At 47.9% G+C, this 11,306-nt stretch overlaps 3 protein-coding genes across 3 annotated transcripts; all 3 read right to left on the reverse strand.

Annotated features, from left to right (window-relative positions):
• Positions 1 to 181: 181 nt before the first annotated feature.
• Positions 182 to 1,835, reverse strand: KY384_002915 (uncharacterized protein; the record flags this gene model as incomplete). The annotated part of the gene is made up of 3 exons (XM_044811437.1): positions 182 to 478; positions 528 to 775; positions 1,451 to 1,835. The coding sequence occupies 3 exons, from the start codon at positions 1,833 to 1,835 to the stop codon at positions 182 to 184; spliced, it is 930 nt and encodes a 309-aa protein (XP_044671713.1).
• Positions 1,836 to 5,320: 3,485 nt separating this feature from the next.
• KY384_002916 (uncharacterized protein) lies at positions 5,321 to 7,353 on the reverse strand (the record flags this gene model as incomplete). Its single annotated transcript, XM_044811438.1, has 3 exons — positions 5,321 to 6,148; positions 6,222 to 7,030; positions 7,086 to 7,353. 3 exons carry the CDS (start codon positions 7,351 to 7,353, stop codon positions 5,321 to 5,323), a joined length of 1,905 nt encoding a protein of 634 aa, XP_044671714.1.
• Positions 7,354 to 9,952: 2,599 nt separating this feature from the next.
• KY384_002917 (uncharacterized protein) lies at positions 9,953 to 11,095 on the reverse strand (the record flags this gene model as incomplete). Its single annotated transcript, XM_044811439.1, has 1 exon — positions 9,953 to 11,095. The coding sequence occupies one exon, from the start codon at positions 11,093 to 11,095 to the stop codon at positions 9,953 to 9,955; it is 1,143 nt and encodes a 380-aa protein (XP_044671715.1).
• Positions 11,096 to 11,306: the final 211 nt, after the last annotated feature.

Consider the following 11,306-nt stretch of genomic DNA (forward strand, 5'->3'; position numbering starts at 1 on the left):
TTTCGGACGCTATTTGCAGTGTAGTTTCCATCGGGTCTAGGTCACCTTCGATGCGCTTGAGAAAATCCAGAGTACCTTCAGGACTTTGGATAGGTGCATTTGCTAATAACTTATCCCATGAAGGTTGTTGCCAGAATGTATTGATCCATCTTATGATTTCAATATCAAGCTTTGATATTAGCTAATCCTCTTGACCTCTTGCCTTAGCATTAGCAAGAAAATCTCCATCGAATATATCATATTCGCTATTGAGATCGGCCCCTCGATCTAACAGAAGTTCAACAACCTTGTTATTCTCTCTGCGTAGAGCTGCGAGCAAAGGATTATCACCACGCTCAGTTTTCGTACTAACGTCTGCGACGTGGTTAACCAAATGAATCGCGATACTAGTATAGTCCCAGGTATATGCTAGGTACAAGGCACTGCTGGACTGGCTGTCTAGTGCGTTGATATGTGCCCCAAAGTCAAGAACAGGGAACTGATGGTGTGGTAAGCTGATGTGCTTTTGATAAACGCTCTTTGCTTACAGAACCACGTTTATTTTCGTCTAAATAAAAGAACGCATTTATATTCAAACGCTGTTCCGGAAAATCCGATATTGCGGACCTTCCGTTGAGAAGCATCTCCCAGAAGCCTTCCAAATTTGACGCAGACTGTGGGAACTTGACAGACATGCCAATGATAGCAATCGGGGTGAGCTTGTCTTCTTTAGTAGCCCTGTTATCTACATTCTTGCTCTTGTTGTAACAAGAACAGCAGTGCTTATCTGCGAACTCTTCGTGAGTAGTATTAGCCGTATTGTGAAAGGCTATAATAAAGTAACGTTGACTAGAATGATTATCTATAAGACAATGAACGATACGTTCCAAGTCACAAAGGGAGAATCTCTTAGCTAAAAAGATAAGTTGTAGTGTGTCACCTAAGGATTGTACACTAAAGCGGTCACAGTTGCTTCGATCTATCTTGTTGCTGTAAAGGATGTTGCAAGGTCGCGTGTCCCTCGAGATCAAGGCAAAGTCCGAAAGTGCCACCTTTCTACACGAAAAAAAGGGACGTAGTAGCCAATGTCGTGATGTGGCACGAAAGGCTCTCAACTTTTTAGGCAAACAATTACTGACAACCAAATATCAGCTTGCAGCGGGGCTTTCTTCTCCGAGATTCGCCTCGCCAGGCTCTCTGTCTTCATTGCCAATAAGTTGGATGCAACATTTTAGCTAATCTTAGCTTTGTAGCCTTGGCGCCTTCTCACTTAGGTAGTATAACCTTTCAAGTGTGGCACTCGGCTCCAGCTTCTAGTTGAAGACTATAGATGCATGCTATGCCCCCCTCGCGCCTTAGGATTCTTCAGCTTGTTAGACGCTAGAGTGAAGCATAAGGCTGCATCTAATTGCGGCACCGGGCTTGATTTCGCCAGAGGGCAAATCACTTCAGCTAGAGCGGCAAGGATCACCAGTCACTAGTTGAGAGAAGGGAGTTGGTGGCCTAGAGCTTTGCACCCTCAGTGCGAGCTCTACTGCCCTTCGATTCCCAAAGGAGTAGTGACCAGCCGTAAGGCTTGAAGCTTCGAGCGGGGACTTTTCTACACGAAGGAGGGTTTCAGCCTCATGCACGGTAGTGGAGACCGAGATGGACTTCCTGCATGCTGCGGATGGCTGTGCCGAACGCAGGAAATACGTGTAGGCGCGCGAATCGTCCACAATGGTTTCTTTGAAGATCTCGGCAGATTGAACACCATTGTACATCTGCAGCCATTGCGTCACATCTAAGCGATTGCTTTGAGATGACTGCAACCACATGATTCGATGACTGGTTGGAAGGGAGCGGAGTGCTGCCATCATGACTCTTACCGTCACCATAAGCCAATACACACACCGAGCTTCATACTATTACAAAATATATTGTGTAATTGTCGATCTAATTCCCACTCACCGTCTCACTGCCACATCTGTGCATATATAACTGGACTTGAGATCTTTGTACTTCTTCTCTTGCAGGCCGTTCCAATATCGACTAAAACAGGAGATAAGGTTTTTGTGTCTTCATGGACGGGGTACTAACAGTGAGGTTAGACTGCATCTGCTTCACTAAGGGCAATAATAGGATACATATATTGACAATACTAGATTATAGATTTATGTAGCACAATCAGGTATGTTGGCGTGCGATTTGTTAAAACGTTTGCTAGTCATAGATTCATTAGAAGTCGCCGCTCTTCGATACCAATTAGGCAATTAGCATACTTATGAGTTTGTGGATGGATCGATGACGTGGCTAAGGGTTTCAGGTTCAACTACGTTTATATTGTTAAGTAGTTAAGATTTTAACATTTTTCATTGAGCTCAAAGCAATATTTGACCCGGAAACCGAGTATTATGCCTGCTTTAACCCGACATCGGTTGACACTATCTAGGCAGCGCTTTAGGACCTTAAGGACTTCGTAGCTACTGATGGACCTTTTAACAGAGTCATGGCATTTTCCCACGGAGCTGCGCTAGCTGCTTTGATGCTTGCCGAAGATGCAGCAAGGCTCCCACAGGACTAGCTGCAGCCTTTCAAATGCGCGATATTCCTATTAGGGATTATTCCATGCGACTATAAAGCTTTTGAAAAACGAAATATTCGATGGCTCGACTCAAAGGGCAATGTTGATCTAGTCAAAATTCCGACTACTTATATTTGGGGCTTCAATAATAGGTATATCCCTGGATATAGCGAGGTACTAAGTAAGCTCTGCAGGGAAGATATGAGATATATTTTCGTTTACGAGGGAGGTCATGAATTACTAGCGACTGAAGGTAAAAGATTGATGGAGGCTGCCAATGCAATTTGGAAGACTGTTGGCTCTGTGGTGCCGCCTTTATTAAAGACAAGCGAATTTGTTGAACTGAATTGAATCTTAGTAGATTAAACCTCTAGAAAGACATTTGCACCCGTGGCTACAGCTACAAATTGCGCTTCTTAGATATTGCGTGTGAATAATTTGAAATGGCGGGACATCCCTCGATCTTGTCTCTCCACGATATACGGCGGTAGTACCAGCAGGGCCGCAATATTGATGCCACTTATCCCTTGAATGACCTTATAACTGTACATTGCTGACGTGAATTGCCTGTGAAGAGGGAATATTGCTGACCAAGATAGCATCCACGGCCTAAAAAAGGGGCTAAAGTAGAAAGAAACATGGCGCCTATCAAGTCATTATTTTGGAACGCTTATTGGGGGCTCATCTTTTGGCGACAGAATTCATTTTACTGTCTCATGACTGGAAACCTTGCCGGGACTGCAACCAGCAGTAGGACTAGCGCATGAACTTCGACGGCACACTAATTGTGTCAGTCAGTAATTATGCCAATGATCTCGCCGCATCGAACGTATCGGCTTCGACATGCGCATCAGCTACCTACTTATACCTCGCCTATGCAAATGGACCCAAAACGGATATATAGCCAATAGCCTTGCCATTAAAAGAGTTGGTGGAGACGGCACTTTTGTGCCCGTACCTAGTCGAATCCGCCTAAACGCTATGATACTGCAGCTCATAGAGTTCGGAGATTGTTGCAATCTCTTTCCCAATCAATTTCCCCAAACATTCTTCAACCTATCGGACGTGGTTTGAAGTACATCCAGCGGTAGATCCGTCCAAGGCGCCGCTACAGCGAGTGCCGTTTGCAAAAGCCGGCCTCCTTTATCGCTATGTATCTTTATATATGTATAGTAAACCCGACGTTTCGATAGCATCGAGGAGTAAGCCCCGTTTGCACGTGGAAATCCTCTATGCTGAGTGATAGGCGCCTCAGTCAGATTGGCTACCGACGCTGCATGTCAGATGCTTGCGCCTCTAAATCATGTAGTACTCGTAGGCACCTGCCTTTAGCCTACAGGTCCTGCAGCCTTACATAAGTTTCAAGATACGATGAGGAAGGATTATTGAGCACGAAGTTCGGTGAGAACTCAACGTGCAGGGTGGAGTAGCATAACAGGTAGGAAATGGTAAGCCAAACGCATGACAATCGCCGCCTAGGAAAGCGCAAGCCGATCTATGGACAGTAAAACTCGCATAGAAGCTGTGCCTTGGCAAGGCAGTTTACGCCTATTATAGAGGCTTCGGCGAGCATGAGGCAAAGCCATTTGCATTACTATGTCGACTTTTCGCCAACATGACTCGGCAGCTTTGTTCAAAGAGATATACTGTCACGGACGCTCTAGGTAGTCTGAACTTCGTCACTTCATAAGAGTTGGATTCAATCTCACAAATGCTCCTGAACGCCAATGCTAGGGGGCCCTAGGATCCGGGATTGCCTTCCTAATCATTGCTATTCTCGTTATCGCACTTCATTGTAGGCTAGTCGATAAATTCTGGTACCCGCAGAAACAAGGACATTGCTACAACTTCTCAAAATTCATTCTAGGTATTTTAATAATTGATATCATCCTAGATGCAATGATTCTAGGGCTACATATCTGTCCGCTTTTGAACCTATAGATGGCAAACAGCCGCAAATTACTGCTCTACGCAATATTCCTCCTTGGGGGCTTGTAAGTACTCCGCATGAGCGATAGGGTTCAAGGACTAATGACCAGAAAGCGTCGTGATCACAGGTATTGTGAGACTCTGCTTCACTTATCTCCCGAATTCAAACCTTTATAAGTCTAGTCTTACTTCTGTAAACAGCCGACCTCTGCCCGCGCTAAAAGAATGGCAGTAGACTTCTCACGTGGCGAGCTTTGGACAAATATCTATATGGGTACAGCAATACTAGATGCATGTCTTCTAGTATTTCGACTAGCGATAATATGTCTCGGAGAATTTGTTTCAAGCCTTGGCTCTCAATTGACATCTCGTTTTCCGAGCCGTAACTAGCTAGGCGACTCCGCCAGGATCGACGGTGATTATACTATGGGGAATTCTCGGAACGACCCGAGATAGTAGCAAACGCTTGGTGAAGCTAGTATGAGACGTGATCGCTCTCACCAAGCGTATTCCGTACATGCATTAGAAGGCAGCAGTCTCGATAAAGGTAGCTTTTTAGTACAGGACCATATCACGGCCGAGAGGGACGTAGAAGTAGCGTAGCGTTTGATTAACTATGTTTCAAAGGCTTTGGACTTCTGAAAAGTTGGCAGAGTTTGTTTGAAGCTTGAATGGGTAAGAGGTGCGTATTAATCAACTGTTCTACATGGGTTGTTCTACTTGGGTCCGTCAAAAGACAATGTTCGTACCTGTCTCTATGAGCCAAATCGTATTCAGATGATTTGCCGCGTGCAAAACCTTGAAGACCCTTTGATTGCTGCATAATTCCCTACAGTCAACCCCCCAGATTCAATTGCACCAATTCGCTCTCGCGCCATGAAAAAGATAATAACCTAGATACCCCGTCGGAACCCAGGGTGGCCCACCTTTACACTCCTGCTTGGCAAAAAACTCATAGAACGAGCAATTCTGGCCTTCCGTAAACTCCGTACTCCCATCCTTCAGATTCCACGTACAGAGTTGCAAGTTCGACAGACAAGTCGTGACGACGCTTCCGGGGGTCTGCACCGTGTCCGGACCAGGGATCTCGCCTTTGGTGGAGTTCCATCCAATGGAGCAGAGTTGAGAGCCCATGATTAGATTGTCTGGCGTAGTGAGGCCGAGGTCGAAAACTTGGTGGATCTGCTTGGACCAGCTTTCGTGTTCGTGCGTGCGGTCTGGTTGCAGCAGGGAGTACGCTACGTTGTTGCCGTTCTCAGAGTAGTGCCACCAGTCGTTGCACATGCCGTATTTATCGTAAGAGGGGCAGTTGATGAGGTCTCTATCGAAGCCGGTGGAGCCGTTTGTGAAGAGGGCTTGAGGGTCGGTGTCTACTTGGCGGGCGATGATGAAGCCGTCGTTTTCTAGCATTTGGGAGAGGACGAACATGTTGATGCCGGCTTTGAGGGTGTCGGTCATTGTTTGTTGGTCTACGGGCTCGGAGTAGTAGTAGCCGAAATGTGTCCATTCTGCGAAGGCGGTGACATTACCAGGGATGTCGACGGCGACCGTGACCATTGTTGTCGCGAGGCCCTCAATCAGGTCTCCCAGCTTGGCTTCGATGTCTGCAGACGACATGAGGGCATGGACACCGTCGTCTGAGGCTTGAGGGACCAGGTGGCCAATCAGGGCAGGGGACTGTTGCGCGCCACGTAGCACGTACTCCCACGGTGACTCTCCCAGCTTTTCTCCAGAAGCTAGTAAAGGGTACCGCTGATGATGCTGCAGCTTTGCCAGCATCGCCAAGCGCTGTGCTTGTGATTGATCCCAGCCCTTTGCCCCAACCACTTGGGCTGATCAAGCCTAGCGCAAAGGTCAAGACGTACAACAAGATCATTGCCCACTCTGGAAGGCCCTTTTGAGGTTGAATGAATGTGTCGGACATATTCCACACCTGTTGCCCTGCCAGAAAGCCGCTGCGGTAGATGGCGTTGTAGTATGTATCCGCCCAGATAGCGAAGTTGTAGATGTTCCAAGCAACGTAGAAGTCTAGTGTGCTGTTCGAGCTAGTGAAGTCGTTGTGATCCGGCTTCTGGCAATACCAATTCCCGCCAAGATCGGTGCAATTGCTCGCGTCATACTTGCGACTTGGTACACGGTCGAAGAAGCAGTTGGCGAAAGTGACTTCATGTTTCTCGCACTCGGCCGAGTTCTCGTCCCACCACCAGAGCATATGATCTTCTATAGGCAGTACTTCAGCGCAGTTATCACCAGCGGAGTCTGCGTCGGGGCCGGGATATCCATAGTGATATTGGAAGTCGGTACAGTTGGAAAGCATTGCCGCTTTGTACCTGTCTTGGCCAGCGTTGATGGCGCTTTGGATGTTTACTTCTGACTTGTGACAGTCTGGTGGGCCCCATACTGGACAATCTGAGCCAGTCGCTACAGTTGTAGTGGCGGGCGGCGCGGTTGCGTAGCAAGGCCCCTGAAAGAGCGAGGCCGGCGTTGTTCCGATCGTGTTCTGGGGGTAGGATGGCCCGTCATCACATTGACAGATGCTGTTTCCACTGAAATCCGGGTCTGAACTGGACGTACATTAGTCTTGGATGCAATTCTATGAATTTTAAGTTCTGACTCACAATGGGGTGCAATGGTGGGCCAAGTACCAGAGTTGCGAGGCGGACGAGGATGTAGATGTCGAGGATGCAGCAGTGGAGGATGCGGTCATCGACGTGAGACTGGATACTGAACCGGGTCGAGCTGTTGTCGATGTTAGTGCCGAAGAAGTTGAAATGATCTGCGATGAGTTTGGACGAGCGAACAACAATAAGCTCGCGCTGCACAAAATCGCACGAAGTTCGTGAAAGAGCATGGTGTAGGAGCGTGAAGCGAGAGACCTCCATGATGCGTGAGAACATGAGCTCCATGTTATATTCGGGTTGATGCCCTAACTACTGTAAAAAGACAGTGGCAATATTACTCAATCGTGATCATCGTGAATGGAACTGTCGCAATCTCTGAAATTATGACGGTTAGCGCTAGAAGAGCATGTTGCTGCTCTCTATTCTCTATGAACATTCTTTGGTCAACCCATCGTAGTCGCAAGGCCAGTCTTAAGCCCACGTGCGTCCACACGTGGGGCATCACTCGTACGTAATTTGCGTGAAACCAAAGCAGGAGGAAGCGTGCAAGTTTATGTATAAACAGGAGAGTTATTTAGTTGTGTTGACGCTTTGTTGGATAGGTATGTTGGGTTGATTGAAAGGACTAACAGAGAGATGGTTCCTGAGGGAAAATTCCATAGTTGTGTTGGTTATTGCGGCGCGGATCGTTTTGGCCGGAAGGTTGTCCGCTGATCTTGGTACGCTGGGCAAAGCTTGATCTAGGCTTGGTCAGGGCCATGTTGGACAATCCTCGAGCAACAGGAAATAGTAATAGAGTTGAGGCTCATAGCAACGACGCCCCTTGTCATAGTCGCAAAGCAAAATCGCTGTTGGAATCCATCTGCCACTAGCCCCCACGCCTTTCCTGAAGCCATGAAATCGTCTATGCAGACGAACGGAGATGTTGGAGCTCAGTTTGGTCGTCTGCCTAGTGTTCGCGCAATCATGGGCGACATATCAAGTGGGTGAGTAGGCGAAGATAACGCGGAAGAAATCGTGACTTAGTTATACAATCTGTCGACAATGTATAAACTTCTTCCTTTAGGGCGTCGCAGGACTTTGATGAATCGATAGCGTATGCCTGAGAGGCTAAGCGAAGCTCGTTGAGGTGTCATCAGAGCCAGGAAGCCCAAACCGCTATGCGATCCTAATCCTCAGCCGGTTGCCCCAATCCTAATGAGTATCCCAACTGCATTCGTTCGCCTGGCTATTCCGGGAAACACTGGGTGTGAACGGCTGCTTAACACTCAAATGCTGCGACCAGCATGTGATTTTTCCAGTTCCCAGTGGTTTTGCGCAAAAGCGTAGGTAGTCAGCGTGTCGGCCTCTACCACGATAGCGACGAAACTCTAGGTACAAGTCCAGCTCAGTCAAAGCTGGGGAACATGTTCGAGAATTCCATGAGATAGTAAGGCAATGTGCTGAAGTCGACTCAATCTCCCTCGTGTTGAGGTAAGAGGTCTTCTAGTTAATGTGTTAATAATATTACGATCCGGACAGTTGCATAATTATTCTAAGATCTCTCAGCTAGGGAAAATCATCACATAACATTCCATTCTGCAAAGCATATAAAAGAGTTGTTGAGCATATGTAGGACAGCTTCTTATTCAACTAGTTAAGTAGATGAGAAGAGCAGTAGATAGATTTGCGAACAGTCCTAGATGAAAAGGGAATGCTTAACCCACTTGGGCTCATAGTGACCTGCTAGGCACGGCTTTGAGTCTCTAGGTACTCTGAGACGATGATTGTGCTTGACATCAGTATTAAAGGAAAAAAGAAGTCTTTAAAGACTTTTTTTTTCAGCTCGAAAGTCTTGGCACGGGCCAAGACGCTAGAGGAAGCGGCATTAGTTCCGTCCTCGGCAGTCTTGGCATATCTACATCATGATTGACCGATCTATTGTATGTAGTATTGGAGCTCACTGCACGCATCCCTCCATCTCCGGCGAAATCATCTTGTCGCCAACCGCTAGCCGTCACTCACTCGCTGGCGATTGAGGCACTGACGCTCTTTTCATAAAGTCTCCGTATCAAAGGAGGGCCGCCTCAGAGCCTCCTCCCTCCCACCTCTATCCTGCCTGGCCAAAAGCCTCGTTGTACACTAGAATGAGTTCACGCTGCCCTGAAGATATCAAAGAAAACTAGTGCATCGATCTGTTGAGCGTCTCTGAACCAATGCTTATAGGGATCGGTCGATGATGTGATTCCCCGTGGCTTTGGGAGACAAGCTCGCCCGCGTCGCGGTATCGTGCGACATTATTTTCGCTAGGTAATACTGGTGTTTGCGGCGGATTTTGACTCAGTATCTGCAGTGTATACTTGCCATGTTGTCGTCGGGACCCAAGAAAGTGCGGCGTTACACCCGGGGAAGCTGCGCACTTGCCGTAATTGCGGAGTGTCTCGGGACAGCGAAAAAAAAGAGACAAGTTGGAGGAAGAGAAATATACAGTCGAATACATGCCATGTGAGGGCCTAGAGGCAGAGTAATGCCAGCGAAACCAGGAACTTTCGCCAAAATATTGGGGCTCGTATGGACATTATTCGTCCTCACAGCGATTAACCACTTCAATGGCCCAGAAATGTGCAAAGGGTCTACAAAGTCGGATGCCGCAAGCAAGAGAAAAATCCAGAACAAGACATGACATATATGTCAGATTGAAGGATCGATACAGGCTGAGAAGAACGCTCTTCCTCGCATCATGTCATCCCTCCTTGGGACCTAAGTACGAGAAGCTGGCCCCACCGCGGCCTTCGTCTTGTGTCATTCTCCAGATGTCACCACCACCGTCTTACTCTTGGGGATCGTATTCGAACACCATTGCTTCTTTGTTTGACCAGGCCTACGCTTTGGCCTTGAGCTCAGCATCCAATTCATCGCCTTCAACACTGGATCCAGAACGCCCACTTGATACACACCCAACGAAGCCATGTAATACGCCATTGGCCGAGCTTAATGGAAGCGTCATCTTCACTCTGCGAGCTGTAGATCGATCTGGAATACAGCCCATGAGCTCTCCCCAGTCGCCAGGACTTGAGGAGGGTCGCCTCACGATCAGCATATTGTCTTGGATCGAATTTCCACTGCGCCGATACGGCCGCATTTCCCTGGCTGGCCTCTTCCAAACATCGCCCCTCCCCCGGTTGCTAGACACGGCTCTTTCCCAGTCTTCCTCCCTTCTCAATGGTGTATGGTCGACGACGAATTGTGTGCACCACTGACTCGGCCAGTATGGACCACCTTTTCGATGGTGGTCGTGCTCAAGTCTCAATCTGTTGCTGTCGTGCAGAAATGAATCATAGTAGGTGGTCATGAGATCGACATCACAGTCGAGCTCTACATGCGCCATACTCGGGGTGCAATGATCATTCGGACCGAGATGCCACTGATAAGTGGACTCCTGGGAGGTCGACGTGCTCCATATTCTCTGCCAGAATCGCTCCGTTGTCCTCGAAACGGAGGCTTCGAACGGCCCTTGGCTCGCACCGAGGGAAACAGTCGTTTCGACACGAAAACTCTCCTGAGTTTCGTACCTCTCCTCGACCCTGAATGACACCCTGGGAGAGCAGGGAACGCCACTGCAAAAGATGGGGGTTGCTAAGGGCTTCACGCCATTGATCACGGGCCTGCATAAGGCTGTCCAAGGAGCTCTGATATCAACATTCTCGGTGACTCCAACGAATGCCCTCCAGTTCCGCCAGACAACGTGTGAGTCGACACCGTCTCTGAATTGAGGGAGATCTCTCGCTGAGGCAGGTAGTGGATTCAGGAAGACTCGTCTCACTTCCTCGATGAAGGCGCTGGTGTTTACAGGACCAGTGCCTGAGAAAGGAACGTGAGACTCGTTTCCTAGCGCATTGAGAATTGAGTCAAGCTGGACGTGTTCAATGTCGTCTAAGCTTGAATCTGCAGTTGCCGGTAAAGCGAAGCTTTTGGTTGGTAATGCCAATACCGCCAGTAGAGCATGACTGGAAATAAATTTCATTCTCACGAACTTCCGTGGGCTATTGATATTAAAAGTGAAGCACTATGACACTAAAGGACGTGTAGAATTTACAGGCTTTACAACCGGCGAGAAAGCTGCTCAAAGGATTAAAAAGGAGTAATGTGTCTTTTGAAAACCCAGAAGATGCTCATATTTCTACAAAAAAAAAACAGAGTGGAAGAAGCTACATTAGCTCACCGAGGTCTTCCGT

This window comes from Bacidia gigantensis (assembly GCF_019456465.1).
Source record: "Bacidia gigantensis strain McMullin 20006 chromosome Unknown contig_175, whole genome shotgun sequence".
NCBI lineage: Eukaryota > Fungi > Ascomycota > Lecanoromycetes > Lecanorales > Ramalinaceae > Bacidia > Bacidia gigantensis.